The sequence below is a fragment of the Hevea brasiliensis genome, chromosome 1, assembly GCF_030052815.1.
Source record: "Hevea brasiliensis isolate MT/VB/25A 57/8 chromosome 1, ASM3005281v1, whole genome shotgun sequence".
NCBI lineage: Eukaryota > Viridiplantae > Streptophyta > Magnoliopsida > Malpighiales > Euphorbiaceae > Hevea > Hevea brasiliensis.
Window position 1 is genome coordinate 1,755,209 of NC_079493.1, and position 16,988 is coordinate 1,772,196.

A 16,988-nucleotide genomic window follows, 5' to 3' on the forward strand; every position below is an offset into this window, starting at 1 on the left:
CCCTTCTTACCAAATCTCAGCACTTTCTTTTAAGGTGATACCTTAAGAAAGACCTTATCGCCAAACTCATACTCTATATCCTTTCTCCTCAAGTCGGCATATGACTTCTGTTTGTCCGAGGCGACTTTCAAATTTTCTCTGATGAGTTTTACTTTTTCCTCTGTTTGGGCCCACTAAGTCGGCATATAACAATTTATTTTTTCTTGTTTATTTTCTTTTCTCTCACTTTTCTTTTTATCAAAACAGGGTGTAAGTCAATATATATACAATATATATACATATATATATACGTAAAACCCTCACTCTATTATTATTTCTTTTCACTCAGATTTCTTCTTCTCCTCTTCCTTTTCGTCTTATTCAACCAATAAACATCTTGAAAGCAATGAGCACAGTGGCTTGAAGACGGAGCCTCACTCGAAGGCTTCTCATCCATCCTCTGTCCTTGAAGTCAAATACTTCTGTCTCTGACTTTTAGCTTTTTGTATTGCCTTGTTGAGGAATCAACTTGGGAAAATTCTTGTACGCAAGGGTGTATATACATTTAATTAATAAAAAAATTAAAAATTATTATTTTAAGTAAGCTCTATAATAAATATAGATAAAATCATCCTAATTTTATGTTTTTATGTAATGCGTCATGTTTATATCAATTGGGTATGTTCACCTAAGTGTAGATAAACTCATCGATTTGTCTCGGGGTGTTTGATTTCCATTGTATTGCTCTGTTTGTTGAGGGATTGATTTGTCCTGCATGTTTGATTTTGAGCCATCGTATTGCTCTGTTTGGGTTTTATTTATTTTTCCCTCGTGTTTGATTTCCGGGTTGACCCTTTTTCCTTGTGTTTGATTTCCGGGTTGACCCTTTTTCCTTGTGTTTGATTGAAATCCTGTTTCTGTTTAATTACCCGCCACTGCTGTAAGGATCTCAGAGTCCATTCGAGAAAATGATGTTGCAGCCTGTTCCTTGACTTACCTAGTTTGGACTTGTGTCCAGAGAGTTTACATGTTGGGCATAGATTGAGTATGGCTGTGTCCCTCTTTTAGTTGGACTCTTTAAATTGTAATGGGCCTTGATCCTGTCCAAGCGATGAGATCCTGCAAATGCAATTCAGAATTAGCTGCTTGGAGATCTTAATTCGAGTATTGCCATAGATTTTGTATTACTATTATTGTTGCTGTTTGAGACACCCACTGCTATAGGGATCTCTCAGCCCTTCTGAGAAGATAATGTTGCGGGCAAATCTATGGAGAATTTATCAATTTTAAATCCTGCCATAGATTTGGAATGACTGCCTAATTGGATCATCAATTATTCGGGTTGAAAATCACGCGAGACACGTCACAAAAAATTTTATAATAGATTATATAAGATTCTAATTCGAATAACTGTTAGTAAAAAAATAAAAAATAAGTGATTTTATTAAAATAAATTGAAGTATAATAAGTGAAATGAAATAATTAACAAAGTTGAGGAATTAATAGATAAATTTATACGAAACAGAAGAGAAGGTTAGGTAAAGAAGAACAAAAGATCAAAACGCTGCGTTTTGAAGACCCTGTACGCGCAGTGCAAAGTAAGCAAAACTAACCAAGGCCCACAAAAGATTCAAGCTGCATCACATTCTGTGGGGATTTAGAGATGACCATCTTAGATTTGGGCCATGTCTTCACTAGATTCGCATCTTTTCATTGGTCCCTTCTAATGCCGCTGAAAGGAGTTATTTATTTATTTATTTGAAGGAGAAGATTCGATTTTTAAACATCTCTAACTAGACCATTTCTCTCTATCAGGTAACTTCTGTGGACAGACTCTAATTTCTTGAACTGCTATTGTCAATTGATCTATGAATGAGGAAAAATTTATATATCTATAAAATGTTTTGATTTGATGCTTGATCATTTGGTTATTGTCTTGTTTTTATTCTTTCATTTGGGTTCTCATATTAAAATGCAGATTATCTCCAGAGCATGATTGTGGTGGGATTTTTGTTTAGAATAGCATCATATGGTAATGTGAATTGATTCATAGGTTACTGAATCAAATTGATTTTATTTTTGTGATCTAAGATATAATGGAACTTATGATTCATTTCTTAAATTGATATATCTAAGCTATAATTGTCTTGGAGAGAAGACATTTGCTTTTCTGCAGTTAGTTTCTTCATATTTTCAGATACATATTTTCATTCGATCGTCCTGGAATTTGGGGGATTGTTCATTCTGGATGGGGTTTGCCAAAGCTGCAATGGGTATAAGAGGATTTCTGGTGGTGAGTTGATGTTGTTTCTTTTGTTTACATTGGTTTATTAGTTGAATTAATATATGTATAATCTGAGCTGCGGAAACTAAGTGGTTTGTGGTCATGATTGGAAATTCCTTAAACATTATTATCTGATTAATGATTTGATTGAATTGACAAGTGGTCTTTTGGCACTAGAACATGCTCTTGCTTGGGTATTTGAGTGTTGAGTCACTCTGGTTTTGAACGTTGTAAAAGTGGATGGAATTGTTGTTTACTGGTGTAGGAGGTGGAGAGTTAGAAAGTAAACGAAACAAGAGAAAGTAAATGAATCAAGAAAGACTATTTTCTTCTAATATCTTCATTTTTTTGGAGTGTTAAAGGAAGAGCGAATGGACTAGCTTGTTACAACTAAAGGAATAGCGACTGTACTAGCTTGTCAGAAATGCGCTGATTAATGAGATGGTGATGAAAGCAATAATGTATAATTGATTTGGGAGCCACATGAAAGAATGAAGTGAGAAGGCAGGGATTTTTGAAGTCCTTTGTATATGAATCTTAGTAGTTTGGTGTCTATGAATAGAAAATATATTCATCTTTGTGCTCATTTGGAATCTTTGCTTGTGCAAGAAGCATGAGAACTGTAAAGAATCCATTTCTTCAACACTAGAATTATAATATTCAGATATATGCTGATCAGTGAACTTAGTTGCCAATCAGCACCACGCTTGAATTCCTTTATATTGTACCAATAATTGCTACTATTGATACTTATAAATTCTCAGATCCAAGTCATAACATTGGAATTGGACAAAGTCTTGTTGAATCAACATAATCAAGCTCATTGGAATTGGGAGCATTGGAGAAGAATACAGGTAAAACACACACATGCACACACACACACACATTGCTATGGCAATTGTTAACATAAAGTTGTTAAGAAACTTGTGACAAGTCAGATGTTATCAATTGCAGCTAACAAATGAACACCATGTGAGCCGTGGAGATGAAGAGTATTAAAATTTCACATAATCACATCCATGGTGAATGTTTTATCATATGTATGCTTGTTATTACCATTGCGTCTTTGTATGTTCTCCCTTCACACTCTCCCTTCTGATCCATGTGAACCTAAAAAAGAGCTGGATCCACGAAACCTCCGAGCAGATCACATCACTGTCCTTATTAATGGTTATTCCGAGTCTCGCATTCCTCTCCTTCAGACAATTGCTGCCACATACTCTGCCTCCTCACTAGTATCCTCAGTGCTTGTCCTCTAGGGAAACCCTTCCACTTCATCCCAAACACTAGCCCACTTGGCTTGTAATCTCCCCCCGCTCCTCATTTGGCCTTGCGACCATCTCCCTTGTCCGCCAACCTTCAAGCAGCCTCAATGATCGTTTCCTGCCTAGATCCTCCATTGGTACGCAAGCTGTCTTGATTTGCAATGATGATGTGGAGGTTGATCCTAAATCCTTCAACTTTGCTTTTCAGATTTGGAGATTAAATCCTGATCGTCTAATTGGGTTATTTGTTAGATCCCATGATCTTGATTTGTTAGCAAGGAAGTGGATTTACAACGTGCATCCAGATAAATACTCAATTGTGCTCACAAAGTTCATGATTTTGAAAAGCCAGTATCTGTTTGAGTATGGTCGCCAGGGTGGGTCTAACATGAGTAAAATGAGGGGGATTATCGATCAAATGCAAAACTGTGAAGATATACTGATGAATTTTGTGGTGGCTGACAAAGCAAATGCAGGGCCTATATTGGTGGAGGCAGAGAAGGTTAGGGATTGGGGGGGATGCTCGAAATGATGACAACGATGATGGAAGGTTGGGATTGAAGGATGCCAAAAAAAGGAGTGTAAGAGCAGTGGGGTTGAGTAGTAGAAGAGAGGAGCATAGAAAGAGGAGAGGAGATTACATAAGGGAATTTCATAATTTGTTAGGAAGGCCATTGAGGTATAGTTTTGGGAAAGTAGTTAATTCAGTTGGCGAACAAGGATTGTGCATGAAAGGAGACAAATTGGTCTTTTGTGATCAATATCAATGAAAATAAAAAATGTTATTTGTTCACCAAATTAATTTTATGGTTTGTAACTATGTCTACTTGCTGGAAATTGTAAATATACAACTTGCTTCTGATGCATTTATGTTTTCATGAATTTTTCTTGCTCAAGAATAACAAAATAGACACATTTCTTTCATGATTTCATTATATTGGAGTCCTTTAATATTCCTACTACCATTAATCGCATTCCAGATTATTACAAATTTGGTGTGGTTTTCATTGCTGATTCCTTAGATCATCATAGTACTTGTTAATCCATCCTTCAATAATTTTGATCTCGACTTCTCTTTGTTCGACCAACCATACTGGATCAGTTGTTTTGTTTGCGAAAACTATGTCCAAGCAATGAGACCCTGCACGCCAAATTTCATGTATCAGTAACAATTCTCAAGATTAGAAATCCTTGTATCAGGTCCTATACTCTTCTTTCTTATTGCTTGTTTTCAGTTTCTTTTACAGTTCAGAGCAGGAAAATTTTGAAACAAATTTATATATGACACATGCTTTAACATGGAGTTCATAAAGGAACATACCATTAACTGTATGAACAGCAGTAATGGTGTCTGATAAATTCTCCAACACCCTATAGTTAGAGGAAACATAGAGTACAATTAGAACTCAAGGAAGGTTTTCTCTATTCATTTTTTTTTTCAACACATTCCTGCCGTCCAACATTGACAAAAAGGTTTGAAAATTAACCTTTGAAAAGCAAAGCATGAGGAGAGAAATTAATAAATTTTCTGAAAAATCTTTATGAAGGTAAACAATAATTGAGAGACATTTATAATAAATAAATCCATAAACAAATATAAAATGATGAATTTCCCCATTTCAGTATCTGTGTTTACCCGCCACTACTGTAAGGATCTTTCAATCCATTGGAGAAAATGATGTTGCTACCAAACCTCTGGAGAATAAGCTTTATGCTCTGCAATTAAAAAATTGGAAATTTACACGCAATTAAAGAAAATTAATAGTCAATTTAATTGGTTTAGTGTAAGGAGAAATCTGAATTGGAGTGTATTAAATTTGAGAGAGTGCTGAAAATATTATAATTTAATTTATTTTAATATAAATTTATATGAGTAATTAAATTATTTTACATATTTAAATATTAATAAAATTAATGTTGTAATTCAATAATTTATATTTTGCCCTTTTATTTTACATATTTTCAAAGTATGACTTAGCCCAATTCATTTACGTCATTTTCAAAAATTGGTGTTTAACAAAAAATACTAAAATCGACTCTAAAATTGAAATCTCAAGTTGAAGTTTTAATCGGAGCAAAATGAATTTTAAAAAAAGAAAGATTAAAAACAAAACATACATGGCCTCCGTAATAGGTGGTGACCCAATGAGGTCGAGGTGGAACACCATAGAAATCCTTGCAGTCTTGGATGTAGCTGTTGAGATCGAAAGGGTCAGGCGGGAACATGGTGTCATTCCCACGGCCAATAGGTATCACCATCTCACTACATGTCTACACCAAAATTCCACATAAATCAATTAATTCTTTGCATAATTAAGTTCAATTTAAATTTCCCATCAACACTATAATAGAATAACTCTCTTATATAGTAAATTATACAGTGCACTCCATGCTTTTTAGTGTACTAGACCCTGACAAAAAATCAATTAAGGCTTGAATTTAGGAGGTAGGCCTATGTGAATTTGTTCCACATGCCTAAAAGGCTAATGTGATCGACTTACCTGCCATCTCCACCCAACTCTTGTTTCAGATACATTAGTCGGTGGATTAATATAGCAAGATTTGTTTCCCCTGTAAGCAAAAAGACCAGCAAATATTTTGCTCAGTGTATCATTCCCAGAATCAGTGCTTGAGCTTCCATCTATGCCACTACAGATTATATTTACAGGATATGTGGGTGGCTTATTGTATTGAGCAGCACCACTATACATGGAGTCCAAGTAGTTTTTGAGCTCATCGGAGTCGTTCAAGGGTCTAGAGAAAGAAAAGAAAACAGAGTTAATAAATGGCAAGAAAGTAAAATTGTAATGAGGATTCCTGAAAGATTGCAGAAGGTAATGTTATTACTTGCAAGTTTTGAATTTCTTGCTGAGGATTGAAAGGCCATTGGGTTTAGAAGCAATTTCATCAATTTCAGCCCATGACTTCTTTATTGTCCGGTAGCAAGTCTTACTAGCTTCCTGCAAAAGGAAGGAATATATAATTAATGAACCCTTTGTTGACAACAACATTTAGACCTTTTCAAATGCTTAATTAAGTGAAAAATGATATGTGTAGATTACTCTAAAATCCTTGGAAACAATAGAATAGTATCCATCATGTGGAGTAATATCATCAAAGTATAGAACAGGTGCTGATGAGGCCAAAGCTCCAAGGGCTATGTGAGGGTACTTAAGTCGAAACCAGGAAGCCAACACTAAGAACAACAATGAAAAGAAACATATATAAACCAGATTTAAAATGTAATCTATGGAATAGTTGTGAAGAAGAATATATATATATGTATGTATATGTTCAGTGATATACTTCCACCGTAGGATCCTCCGATGACAATAACCGGAGAATTTTCAGCATGTAAGATTTTCTTGACGTGAATGATAATTTCTGCATAGTCTGCAATAGCTTGTGCAGAGTTGAAATACCCACGAGTGCTTCCATTTTTCAAGGCTTCTTCCCTTGATCCAAATGGGATTGATTTCCCATAGTATCTGTGCTGATGAAAATAAAAAAAGAAAGAGAGAATTGTTTTAATTATAAATTTTTAATACAGCTTAATATACAGGGAAAAAAAATAATTTATATATACCTCTATATATAACAGAAGAGCATTAAATCGCAAAGCATTGTCAGAGAGAAACCCAATAACAGCAAGATCACCATCCAGTGGTGCTTCTGCACCAAAATACACTAAAATAGGTGCAGTAGAATTAGCACCACCCCAGTATTTGGAATTGATAACATATCTTTGTTCAAAGGTTTTGTAGCTTTCAGGTTTATAGTTGAAGTGATCAAGAGTTTGGTTGTAAAAGAATGTCTCGAAATCATCCGAAATTGATTCAGACAAAATCTCAGCTGGGTCTTCATGAATTCTTGGTCCTATTGGACTAAGCCTTGGAATATCAAGCAGTGCTGTTGCAGAGGTTAAGAGAATGACAAAGAACAGAAACCATCGAAATAGAAGAATAGAAGACATGTAGAAATGTGCCCAATAGAATATTTTTTTTTCCCAGGATTGTGAATTAGAGCTTGTATCTAGGACTCGCTTATATAGCTAGAATGTGAAAGAAACCTCAGCGGTTTACATGGAAAAGCTATATATCATATTTACCTCAAGATACAATATATATAATGGGATTCATTTATATATAAGTCTCACATGGTAGCTTAATAGATAGAATAATTCTGCGTTTGGTATAGAAATTAATTAAGAAAAAATAAAATTTATCATTTCCATTATTTTTCTTAATCATGTAAAGAACTGATTGTCTAATCCACATTTTTTTTTCCAAAAAAGAATAATTTCATGAATTTTTAAAAGAATGATGACACAAATGAGTTAGATCAAGCAGGTTCAAATCAATTCAACTATTGTCCTTTTTGAATAAGTTTAATTACATTATTTCATATTATAATTGAGTTATCTATCAGGTCACTATATATCTAGAAGGTATCGCATGTGTCTAGTTTGAATTAATATATAGGCATTTATGCGTCAAGTCATCAATTTTCATTGGAAAAATTAGTTTTAAAAATTTTATTTATTTAACTTTTAGATTAAATTTAAGTTGATTAAGTCAAATATTAGATTGATGCTTTTTTTTTCTTATTTAATTCATATTGAGACTCAAATTAATTAAAAAAGAACTTACAATTCTAAAAACAAATCTAATACATACTACTAAGTTCAAATGTATTGATTAATCTAGTTTATATTTAAGTGAATTACAATATCTCTTTAAATAGGATGAGTTTAAGCGAATTTTTTTCTGTTTTCTAATCATAAAGGTCATATTCAGTAACAGATTTTAAGATAATAATTAGTATTTTGACTTTAGTCAAAATACTATCTCTCTTATTTATACTCTTTAGTGGCATAGTATTTATTTTAATATTTAGTATTTAGAAGTTAAAGGGGTTATTCATGAAAAATTACACCTCCTAACTTTTAAAAGTTAAGAGAATATTTTAACTAAAATTAATAAAAATAATACTACTATTTTTATATTTAACAGCTAATCTAATAATTATTTTTATCATGCGCTTTTACTTTAAATAATTGAACAAATAATTAACCATTAACCGCTAATATCTAGCAACTAACCGCTAGTAAAACAGTTGGCAGCTACTAAAAATAGCTAATTAAACAGATGACAGCTATTAAAACAGTTAATATTATAGAAAATGATCAAATTTTTTAATTTAATTTTTTTAACAAAATAAAAAATTTGTGAAATTTAAAGTACCCATGCATGGCACGTAGCATAGAGTCTTATTATAAAATGGAGAATAAAAAAGGGCAAGAGTTTTAAGGATTACGCTTGATTTCCAAGATAAAAATTGGTGATACTGCCAGCTTATGCCCTCTCTGGCACTGATCGAACAGCAGAATACACAAGAAATGGATCTTGAAATATTCATTTTATGCCAGCTATTAATTTTTTTTTTATTAACTTTATTCATAACTAAACAGGGCAAGAAATAATAAAAAGGTTTTCTTACATTTTTCCAGTATAATATTGAAGCTGGCAAACCGTGGAAGATTTGCTATTAACGTCACTTGATGACAATGAATTTGAATTGAATTTTGATCCCCAGCCAACAATTTTAACTCCAGAGTTGAAAGCTTCTGTCACAACCGATCTGTTCTTGGGTAATAGGTAATGAAACTTTGGTTTCATTGGCATCTAGACCTGCTTCTGCCACCAGATTTATTCATGGGTATGGTTTTATATTGTAATTGATTTTGGTTTTTGTGGTTTTCATTGATAAGATTAATCGATTTGTGATTGTGGGTATTGGATTTGTGATCATTTTTTTGTGCTTATTGTTAATTTGTTGTGATTATTTTGTTTTTATGAATTTTTTGATTTATTTTACATTTGAATTTTACAAATATTTTATAAATAAATTTATTTTATTAATTAAAAAAAATAAGATATATAAAACACATCCAGATACCTCATCACTATCAAATCTCTCTTTTTCTATTTTTTCCTCCATCAGCAACTACTTATTAAATAATTTTATTTATAAAATAATTGATAGGGTAACATGTTAATATAAAAAATTTTAATTTTTAATCATAATAAATTTTATAAATCAAATTAAAATTTGATAAATTTTATTAAAAAAAATTAAAAGTTAATAACTTTTATAAATTATCCTCTTTTCCTCTGTTTTTCCTTAAAATCTTTTTTACTTTAAATTTAGTTTGTGGTTGTCGCTATTAATCAGCAGTGGCCCATACCTCTTTTTCTTTTATTTGCTTTCAATAAATGCAGATTCGTTATTAGCATATATGCTTTTTTTTTTTTTTCTCTTGTTTCTCCTCTTTTCTGAAGTTCTTGTTTTCTTTTCCACACTTTCCCCTTACCTGTAAAGTTGATTTCCTTTACGTGGTTGTCTCATTTCCCATTGTAGATATTATTTCATATCTTCAATGAGAAGATGTTTATTAATTTCAGATTATTATTGCTCAATTTTGCAAAATAAATATGATCTCTCTTTGAATATTACAATAATTATGATGAAGAATTCTATTAAAAAAAATAAAATATTGAAACAATTTAGGATTTGTGTGGAAGGGATTTTATGTAGTATTTTAAGGGATTTAATTGATTTTATGAGATTAGATTATAATTTTTTATATCAATATTAGAGTTATATACGATTTTTAAAAATTTTAAATCGAATTAAAGAATTATATTGAATTAAAATAAAAAAAATTATTATTAGAAGAACTGAAACTAAAAGGAACTCAAACCGAAAGCATTCAAAATCAAATTAAAATTTAATTTTGATTCTAATTTTATAAATAAAAGAATTGAAATTTAATTTTAGTTTTTATTTTTATAAATAAATAAATCAAAATAAAAACTGAAACAACAAATTTCATGATATTTTTTATTAAAAAATAATTTAATTATTAAGTATTTTTGATGCTAACGTGGGATCTACTAAAGGACTTTTATAACGTAAAAGGTAAATAAAAGAATTAAATTTGAGTAGTGCTCTTTAAAAATGTTTAATATAATAAAAAAAATTGGGTTGAATTGTTTGCCAAGTATACTGTAGAAGGGATGAGCATTAACTTAGCCAAAGGTGACATCATTTTGCAAGCATCACTCTTTGGAAATTCAATAAAAAATTAGTAATGTAAAAAAGACAATATTGTCCTACCAAAGATATTAATGCAAGCTAAAGATAGTGCTGTACCCATTAGCGTACAGCATAAAGCAGCCGGCCACTTGGTATATAGGAGACTTTTTTTGGGGGGATTTTTGCTACAATTCTTTCCAATGTGTTTCACATTTCAGTTCTACAAGAATCAAAATTTAAAAAAAAAAATCCACTTTTTCTAAAAGTGATAAATTTTTCAAGAAGGCAATTACAATCTTGCTTAGATTATATTTTACAAATAATTTAAGTGACTCAACTTTCGTAATAAAAAAGATGAATAATTTGAATATATTCACTAAATTAATATCCATAAATTTCAATTCAGTGATGTTATAGTGGTTTTCAGGTAACAAAGTCTCAACTTCGAGTTTGAATCCTATTCGACAATAGCTTTAAAGTAGCATTTAGTATTTTGACTATAGTTAAAATATCACTTCTCTTATTTATACTGTTTGATAGTACAATGTTTATATTAGTGTTTAGATATTGAGAGAATAATTTATGAAAAACTACTCTTTTTTACTTTTAAAGATTGAGAAAGTATTTTGATTATATCAATAAGATTAAATTATTATTTTTGTATTTAACAATTAATTCAATAACTATTTTTATTGAATATTTCTACTTAACTGCTACATAAATAACTAAGAGTTAATATCTAACAATTAATTATTAGTAAAATAGATGATAATTATTAAAATAGCTAATAATTAATATTGTCAAACAGACTCCTAATCAAAATAGTTTGATTGATCCATTAAAAGTTGAACAAGTAATAATATATATTTATGTTATTTGGACTCAAATTCAAGTGGTGGGATCGCCATTCCTTGTTGAAGTTTTCGAATTCCATGTTCACATCCATGTTCAGACTAATCTCATGAAATTTGAATTTTATATGTTGCTTTCACTGGAAATCGTCCTTTGCTAGAAATGCTATCACAATTAATTAGATTAATTGCGTGTGAATGTCAAGTTGCCTTCACGTTTTGCCTTTTGTCAATTCTAGGTGTTCCTTCCAAACCTGGTTTTAGCTCAAGCCAGTCACTTATTTTCATATTTTTCTTATCTAAATTTAATTTATCATAAATTAAAAATATATAATATTTAAAATTTATATATAAAATAATTAAATTTTATCATATATTTTACATTTTAAATTTATACTCCTTTGGATTGACCCAAAATTAAGAAATATATATTATGTAAAAATATATATTCATTTAATTACTTAAAATTACTAAGAAAAATAAAAATTATAGTCTATTTTTTATGTTGACTTAAAATACTAATTTAAACAATTTAAATTCCTAAAATTGATAGCCTATTAATTCATAAATTTTATTTTCAAATTATAATCATTTAAATTGTAATGCCCTGAAAATTTTTAAAATTTAATAAATTGTATAAATAATTATTTTAATATTATTTTTGTTTCCTTTAAACATATTTTATAAAAATTAGTTCAAAACTTCAATTTTAAATTAAATGATTATTTTCCAAAGTTAAATTTTATATTCTCTAATTATTATTATTGTAGTACTTATGTAGTTATTTTAGTAAAAAGAAAAAATGTTAGATGTTGTGAATTAGATTACTATTAGTGTTGTTTTATTTAAAATATTGTTTTAAGGGAATTTAAATAGGATGGACTTAATTGAAAAGTATTTTGAACTTGATTGTAAAACTATGAAAAATTTTGGGATTAAAAGATAATTAAAAAACAAAGCTTTGAATGTTGAAAACCAACAACAGCCCCCTTCCCCAAAATCTTTCTCTCTCTCTCCCCCATCTCTCACTCTCTCTCTCCGTTCACTGTGCTTTGGCCAAACCTAGCGGCGGACGAATGCCGACGAACATTTAACAACCATTAGTAGCACCGGCGTAAGCTTATCGAGTGGTGAACAATGACGGTTGACGTGTCTTTCCGATGAAAAGTGCAAAGGGGGAGCCAAATGGTTTTTCTCTATTTTTCGGTGATTTCAACGTCTTATCCGAGCCAAACCACCAGCGTTCAACTCCTCTTCCTCTGAGCTACCATATCCAACTAACCCGCTCCTTATCGTTGCTGGAATTTGACAAATTGAGGAGAGAGAAACATAAACTTCTAGGATCGATTCCCACCAATCCAATCGTCAGATTGACGATATGAGACCACTGATGGATTCAGAGCGATGAAACATTCAAGATGGGACCAACCCGCTCCAATCGAATGCAGTTGCGATCATCGGAGGTCCATATCATTTAGTGAGATTTTCGAGCTTTTTTTATGCCTATAAATTAAATATAATTATATGATATTATTAATAATTTTAGAGTTTCATTTAGGTGTGATCAAATCAGTGATAGCTCACTGACATTTAGGACCGAGTTTTCAGGGCGGGTCAGGTGCCTGATGGGCTATCTTGGAAGATAGTTGTGTTTATAGTTTTTTCTAGCATTTTCAAATGTTTTGTACGCGTTCTAGGTAGCAGAATTTGCAAAGGTAATCCTTAACTCAAGTTTTATAGTTTTTGCCTTAATAAAGTTAGCTGATTAAATCTGTAAAATATTCTTAGTTGAGTAAAATTAAGTAAAATAAATTTAGCTAATACAAGGATGAGGTAGAGGACCTCTAGGAATCTTTTTTTTTAAATAATTTTTAAAGTGCTAGAAAAAATTATTTAGACTTTAAAGGAGCTAGGATCCCAAGACGGGTAGTCGTAACTTGAGCTAGTTTTGCTGGAACCTGATCCTTATGGATATGGAAAGTCGGGATGAGACACGACTTTGAGTTGATCTCACTGACTTCCGCACATAGATTTAAGCGAAAGTTCGGCTTGAGTTGAGCTCGCTAGTAGGATTTGAATTGAGAGAGTTATATAGGGGATCAAATCTTGTATTTATGCATTTATGTGATACACTGGGTGTGTGAGTAGCTCCAAATTATCTTCTCGTGCGAGTATTAGATGAGTTTTATATTGTATATGTTGGATGTGCATTTCATGGTAGAATTACATTAGTTTTAAGTAGTTGTAGAAATTGCATTTATAATCAATATCTAAACTCACTAGGTCGAACAATCACTCCTATTTGATAATTTTTTCCCAGGTTGTAGGAGTAATTTGCTTTAGAGTCTAAGTTGCATTTTTCCCTGTAAGGTACAATATTGTTAATAAAAAATTATTATTTTATTATTAGTTTATTTAATTATTTATTTTATTCTTAAAACTCCGCTGTGACACTATTTTATAAATATATGGTATTAATTAATGTTATTATATGGTTTATGCATGTTGGATACCAGGGTTGAGATAGACTTCTATAGTTGTGAATTTCAGATAGTTATCACCACAAAAAAACAGGCCATCTGCGACGGAAAAAATCCGTCGCAGATGGGCTAGTTTTCGTCACAAAAAATTTTAACGACTGATTTACGACGGATATGTTTTCGTCGCTAAAACACTCGTCAGAAAATTTTGCGACCAAAATTCTCTCCGTCGCTAATATTTAGTGACGGAATTAGCGACGAAATATGCCGTCACTAATATAAATGAAACCGAATTAATTTTCAGTTACTAGTGTCGTCAGAAAAATGCCGTCGCTAATCCGTCACAAATCTGTGTCTAATTTTGTCACTAAATCCGTCGTTAAAGTTATATGGTTTGTCGATAATGCATAAATAATTTTTAAAATTTTAAATAATTTTAAAATTTCGTCGCTAATTCGTCACAAATCTGTCAAAAAAGTATTATTATTTATTATTAAAATTATTATTTTTTAATTATTTTGTTATTCCTATAGAATAAATTAATAAAAAATCCATAAATAAATACAATATATTAATTATGATTTTCCTAATCAGCATAATTAAAATGCATATATTCATAAAGTTGTAAAATAATCCATACAAAGTAGCTAATATTAATAAAATGTAAGTTAAAATACAATCATATTTAGAAAAAGTACTATTAATATTCCGCACATAATAATATCTTTAAACGGAAACATAAATAGCATAGTCAATTATCTAGATTATCCTATGGATTTGTGGAGTCTGAAGTGGTTGGATGTGAAGATGTTGCAAACTGAGTACCACCTGTGGTCTTTAACTCCTTTCGCACCTGATCAAGTATTTCAGCCATCATCTCTGCCCTCATTCGTGATGCTTTTTCATCTATAAGTTGTTGAATTTCCTCTTGTGTCATCGCAGGCTGAGAAGATGACCCAGGATAAGCAGATGTGCATGATTGAGAGGTAGATGATCCACTTGTTTGAGTTGCAGAAGAACCAAAACCATACACCCTTCCTTTATTAAAGCCTCCAGATACTTTTATCCACTTATCCATATCAAATATTGGCGGGGATTCAGAATTAGAACCATATTTCTCCACAATTGCACTTGCATAATCTTCCTAAACAAATGAAATACAGTAATATCTTATTAACTGAATAGCCAACACACATAACCTTACATTATAATCTAATACAACTTAATGACAATGAAATTAAATTGGAAAAATATTGTGGTAAAATTAATATTTTCAAAGAAACTTACATCGACCCGTTGTGATTTGCCATCAATGAATACACCATCAGCACCCTTTTTGGTGTGAGTTGCTCGAAATACTTCAATCTTATTTGGTGGCTTACTTAACTTCTTTGTCTACAAAATAAAAATTATCATATTGTGTAATCAACAAAATACACACTAAATAATTTTACAACCAACAAAATGTATAACTATAAATAAAAAATAACTTAAATTTAAAAATTATACCAATCGATCCTCATGAATCTCAATTTTGATTGAACCACCAGCATGTTTTGTAATTGACCCATCTTTTACTGTCATTCTATTAATCTTAGCAGATTGTGACTTCTTTCGCCACTCTGGAGAACTCCAATAAGCAACAAGCTCATTCCACACCTCTGCTTTCATCCAGTTTGGTCCTAGATTGTGCAAATAAGCAATATCACTTTTCTTGTGCTTCACCAACATTTCATTCCTAGCTCTGTTAAGAATATCACGAAATCTATCCTTCCCAAGCTTATCCCAAGCAAGACGCACATTCTGCTCTTCAGTTTCATCCCACATGTAACGACCCTAAAAATTTCATTGTCAGATATTATAAATAAATATGACAATTTATATTTCGATCATCCAATAGATAAGTCATGTCAAATTAAATGAATACCCTAAAATAACAATTATTATTCATTAAAATCCGACAGCATTTCAGCTGTTTTTCAAACATCTAACAACAAAAAGACACAACCTGTTGAAAAGCCACTTCTATAATAATCATCCACATCCATTAATTCACAACCTTCCCACCATATAAATTCAACATATTCAATTGAATTAATTTCAATATAAATAGGTAATTTGTATCTCACTTGAAATTTTCCAAGTAGCTCATCCTTCATCTTGTTGGGTATTTCTGCCCAAGATAAGTCATGCCAAATAAATGAATATCCTAAAATAACAAGTATTTTCCATTAAAATCCGGTAGCATTTCAGCTGTTTTTCAAACATCTAACAACAAAAAGACACAACCTGTTGAATAGCCACTTCTATAATAATCATCCACATCCATTAATTCACAACCTTCCCACCATATAAATTCAACTTATTCAATTGAATTAAATTCAATATAAATAGGTAATTTGTATCTCACTTGAAATTTTCCAAATAGCTCATCCTTCATCTTGTTGGGTATTTCTGCCCAAGTTTTCCATGGAGCTGTAAAGTGCATCTTAATGTCATTGGTTATTGAGCGAGAGACAGATATATCCAAGAAGCTGCACCATTAATAACATTTAAAGTAAAAAAAACTTCACTTAATAAGAAAATTTTTTTTGTGGAAGTTTTGTTTAATTTACTCAACCGTCTTAAATATTGTTACTTACACAAGGCCCCTTAATCTTATCATCTGTCGATTTGTTGGGTTTACTGGTGCTGGCTGCCCTAAATTCGGACCTCTTGTTCGAACTGATGATGATGACGATGCTGCTACTTGCCCCCCTAACTGTAGTGGAGTAGGTGAAACTTGAGTATCCACTGGCAACTGTAGTGGCTCATGTCCTATGCTTTGGTCTTCATCTTGTTCATCCCTCAAAGACTGCATGGGTTGAGATATTGTGTCCTGTCGACCCCGTCCTCTACCTCTAGATGATGATATTCTACGAGGCATCCTGTAAAGCACAATATCCATAAGTACCAAAGAGCAAATAAATGCATATATGTAAGAATTTCATATGGATTACAAGCTATGCAAAAATAATAGCTTCACAATCAC

The 16,988-nt window shown here is 31.3% G+C and overlaps 3 protein-coding genes and 1 pseudogene across 3 annotated transcripts; 1 reads left to right on the forward strand and 3 right to left on the reverse strand.

Moving 5' to 3' along the window:
* Positions 1-2,822: 2,822 nt before the first annotated feature.
* On the forward strand, positions 2,823-4,298 carry LOC131173779 (glycosyltransferase family protein 64 C3-like; annotated as a pseudogene).
* A 74-nt stretch (positions 4,299-4,372) lies between these two features.
* On the reverse strand, positions 4,373-7,633 carry LOC110673330 (uncharacterized). Its single transcript, XM_021836437.2, has 9 exons — positions 7,115-7,633; positions 6,835-7,021; positions 6,591-6,724; positions 6,376-6,488; positions 6,030-6,282; positions 5,647-5,799; positions 5,165-5,244; positions 4,850-4,899; positions 4,373-4,669 (listed from the first exon to the last, which is right to left on the reverse strand). The coding sequence occupies exons 1-9, from the start codon at positions 7,499-7,501 to the stop codon at positions 4,533-4,535; spliced, it is 1,494 nt and encodes a 497-aa protein (XP_021692129.1). The 5' UTR covers positions 7,502-7,633; the 3' UTR covers positions 4,373-4,532.
* Positions 7,634-14,594: 6,961 nt separating this feature from the next.
* Positions 14,595-15,347, reverse strand: LOC131173792 (uncharacterized). The gene is made up of 2 exons (XM_058136156.1): positions 15,245-15,347; positions 14,595-15,101 (listed from the first exon to the last, which is right to left on the reverse strand). Exon 2 carries the CDS (start codon positions 15,033-15,035, stop codon positions 14,727-14,729), a length of 309 nt encoding a protein of 102 aa, XP_057992139.1. The 5' UTR covers positions 15,036-15,101; positions 15,245-15,347; the 3' UTR covers positions 14,595-14,726.
* Positions 15,348-15,443: 96 nt separating this feature from the next.
* LOC131173785 (uncharacterized) lies at positions 15,444-16,972 on the reverse strand. Its single transcript, XM_058136104.1, has 2 exons — positions 16,368-16,972; positions 15,444-15,793 (listed from the first exon to the last, which is right to left on the reverse strand). The coding sequence occupies exons 1-2, from the start codon at positions 16,443-16,445 to the stop codon at positions 15,461-15,463; spliced, it is 411 nt and encodes a 136-aa protein (XP_057992087.1). The 5' UTR covers positions 16,446-16,972; the 3' UTR covers positions 15,444-15,460.
* Positions 16,973-16,988: the final 16 nt, after the last annotated feature.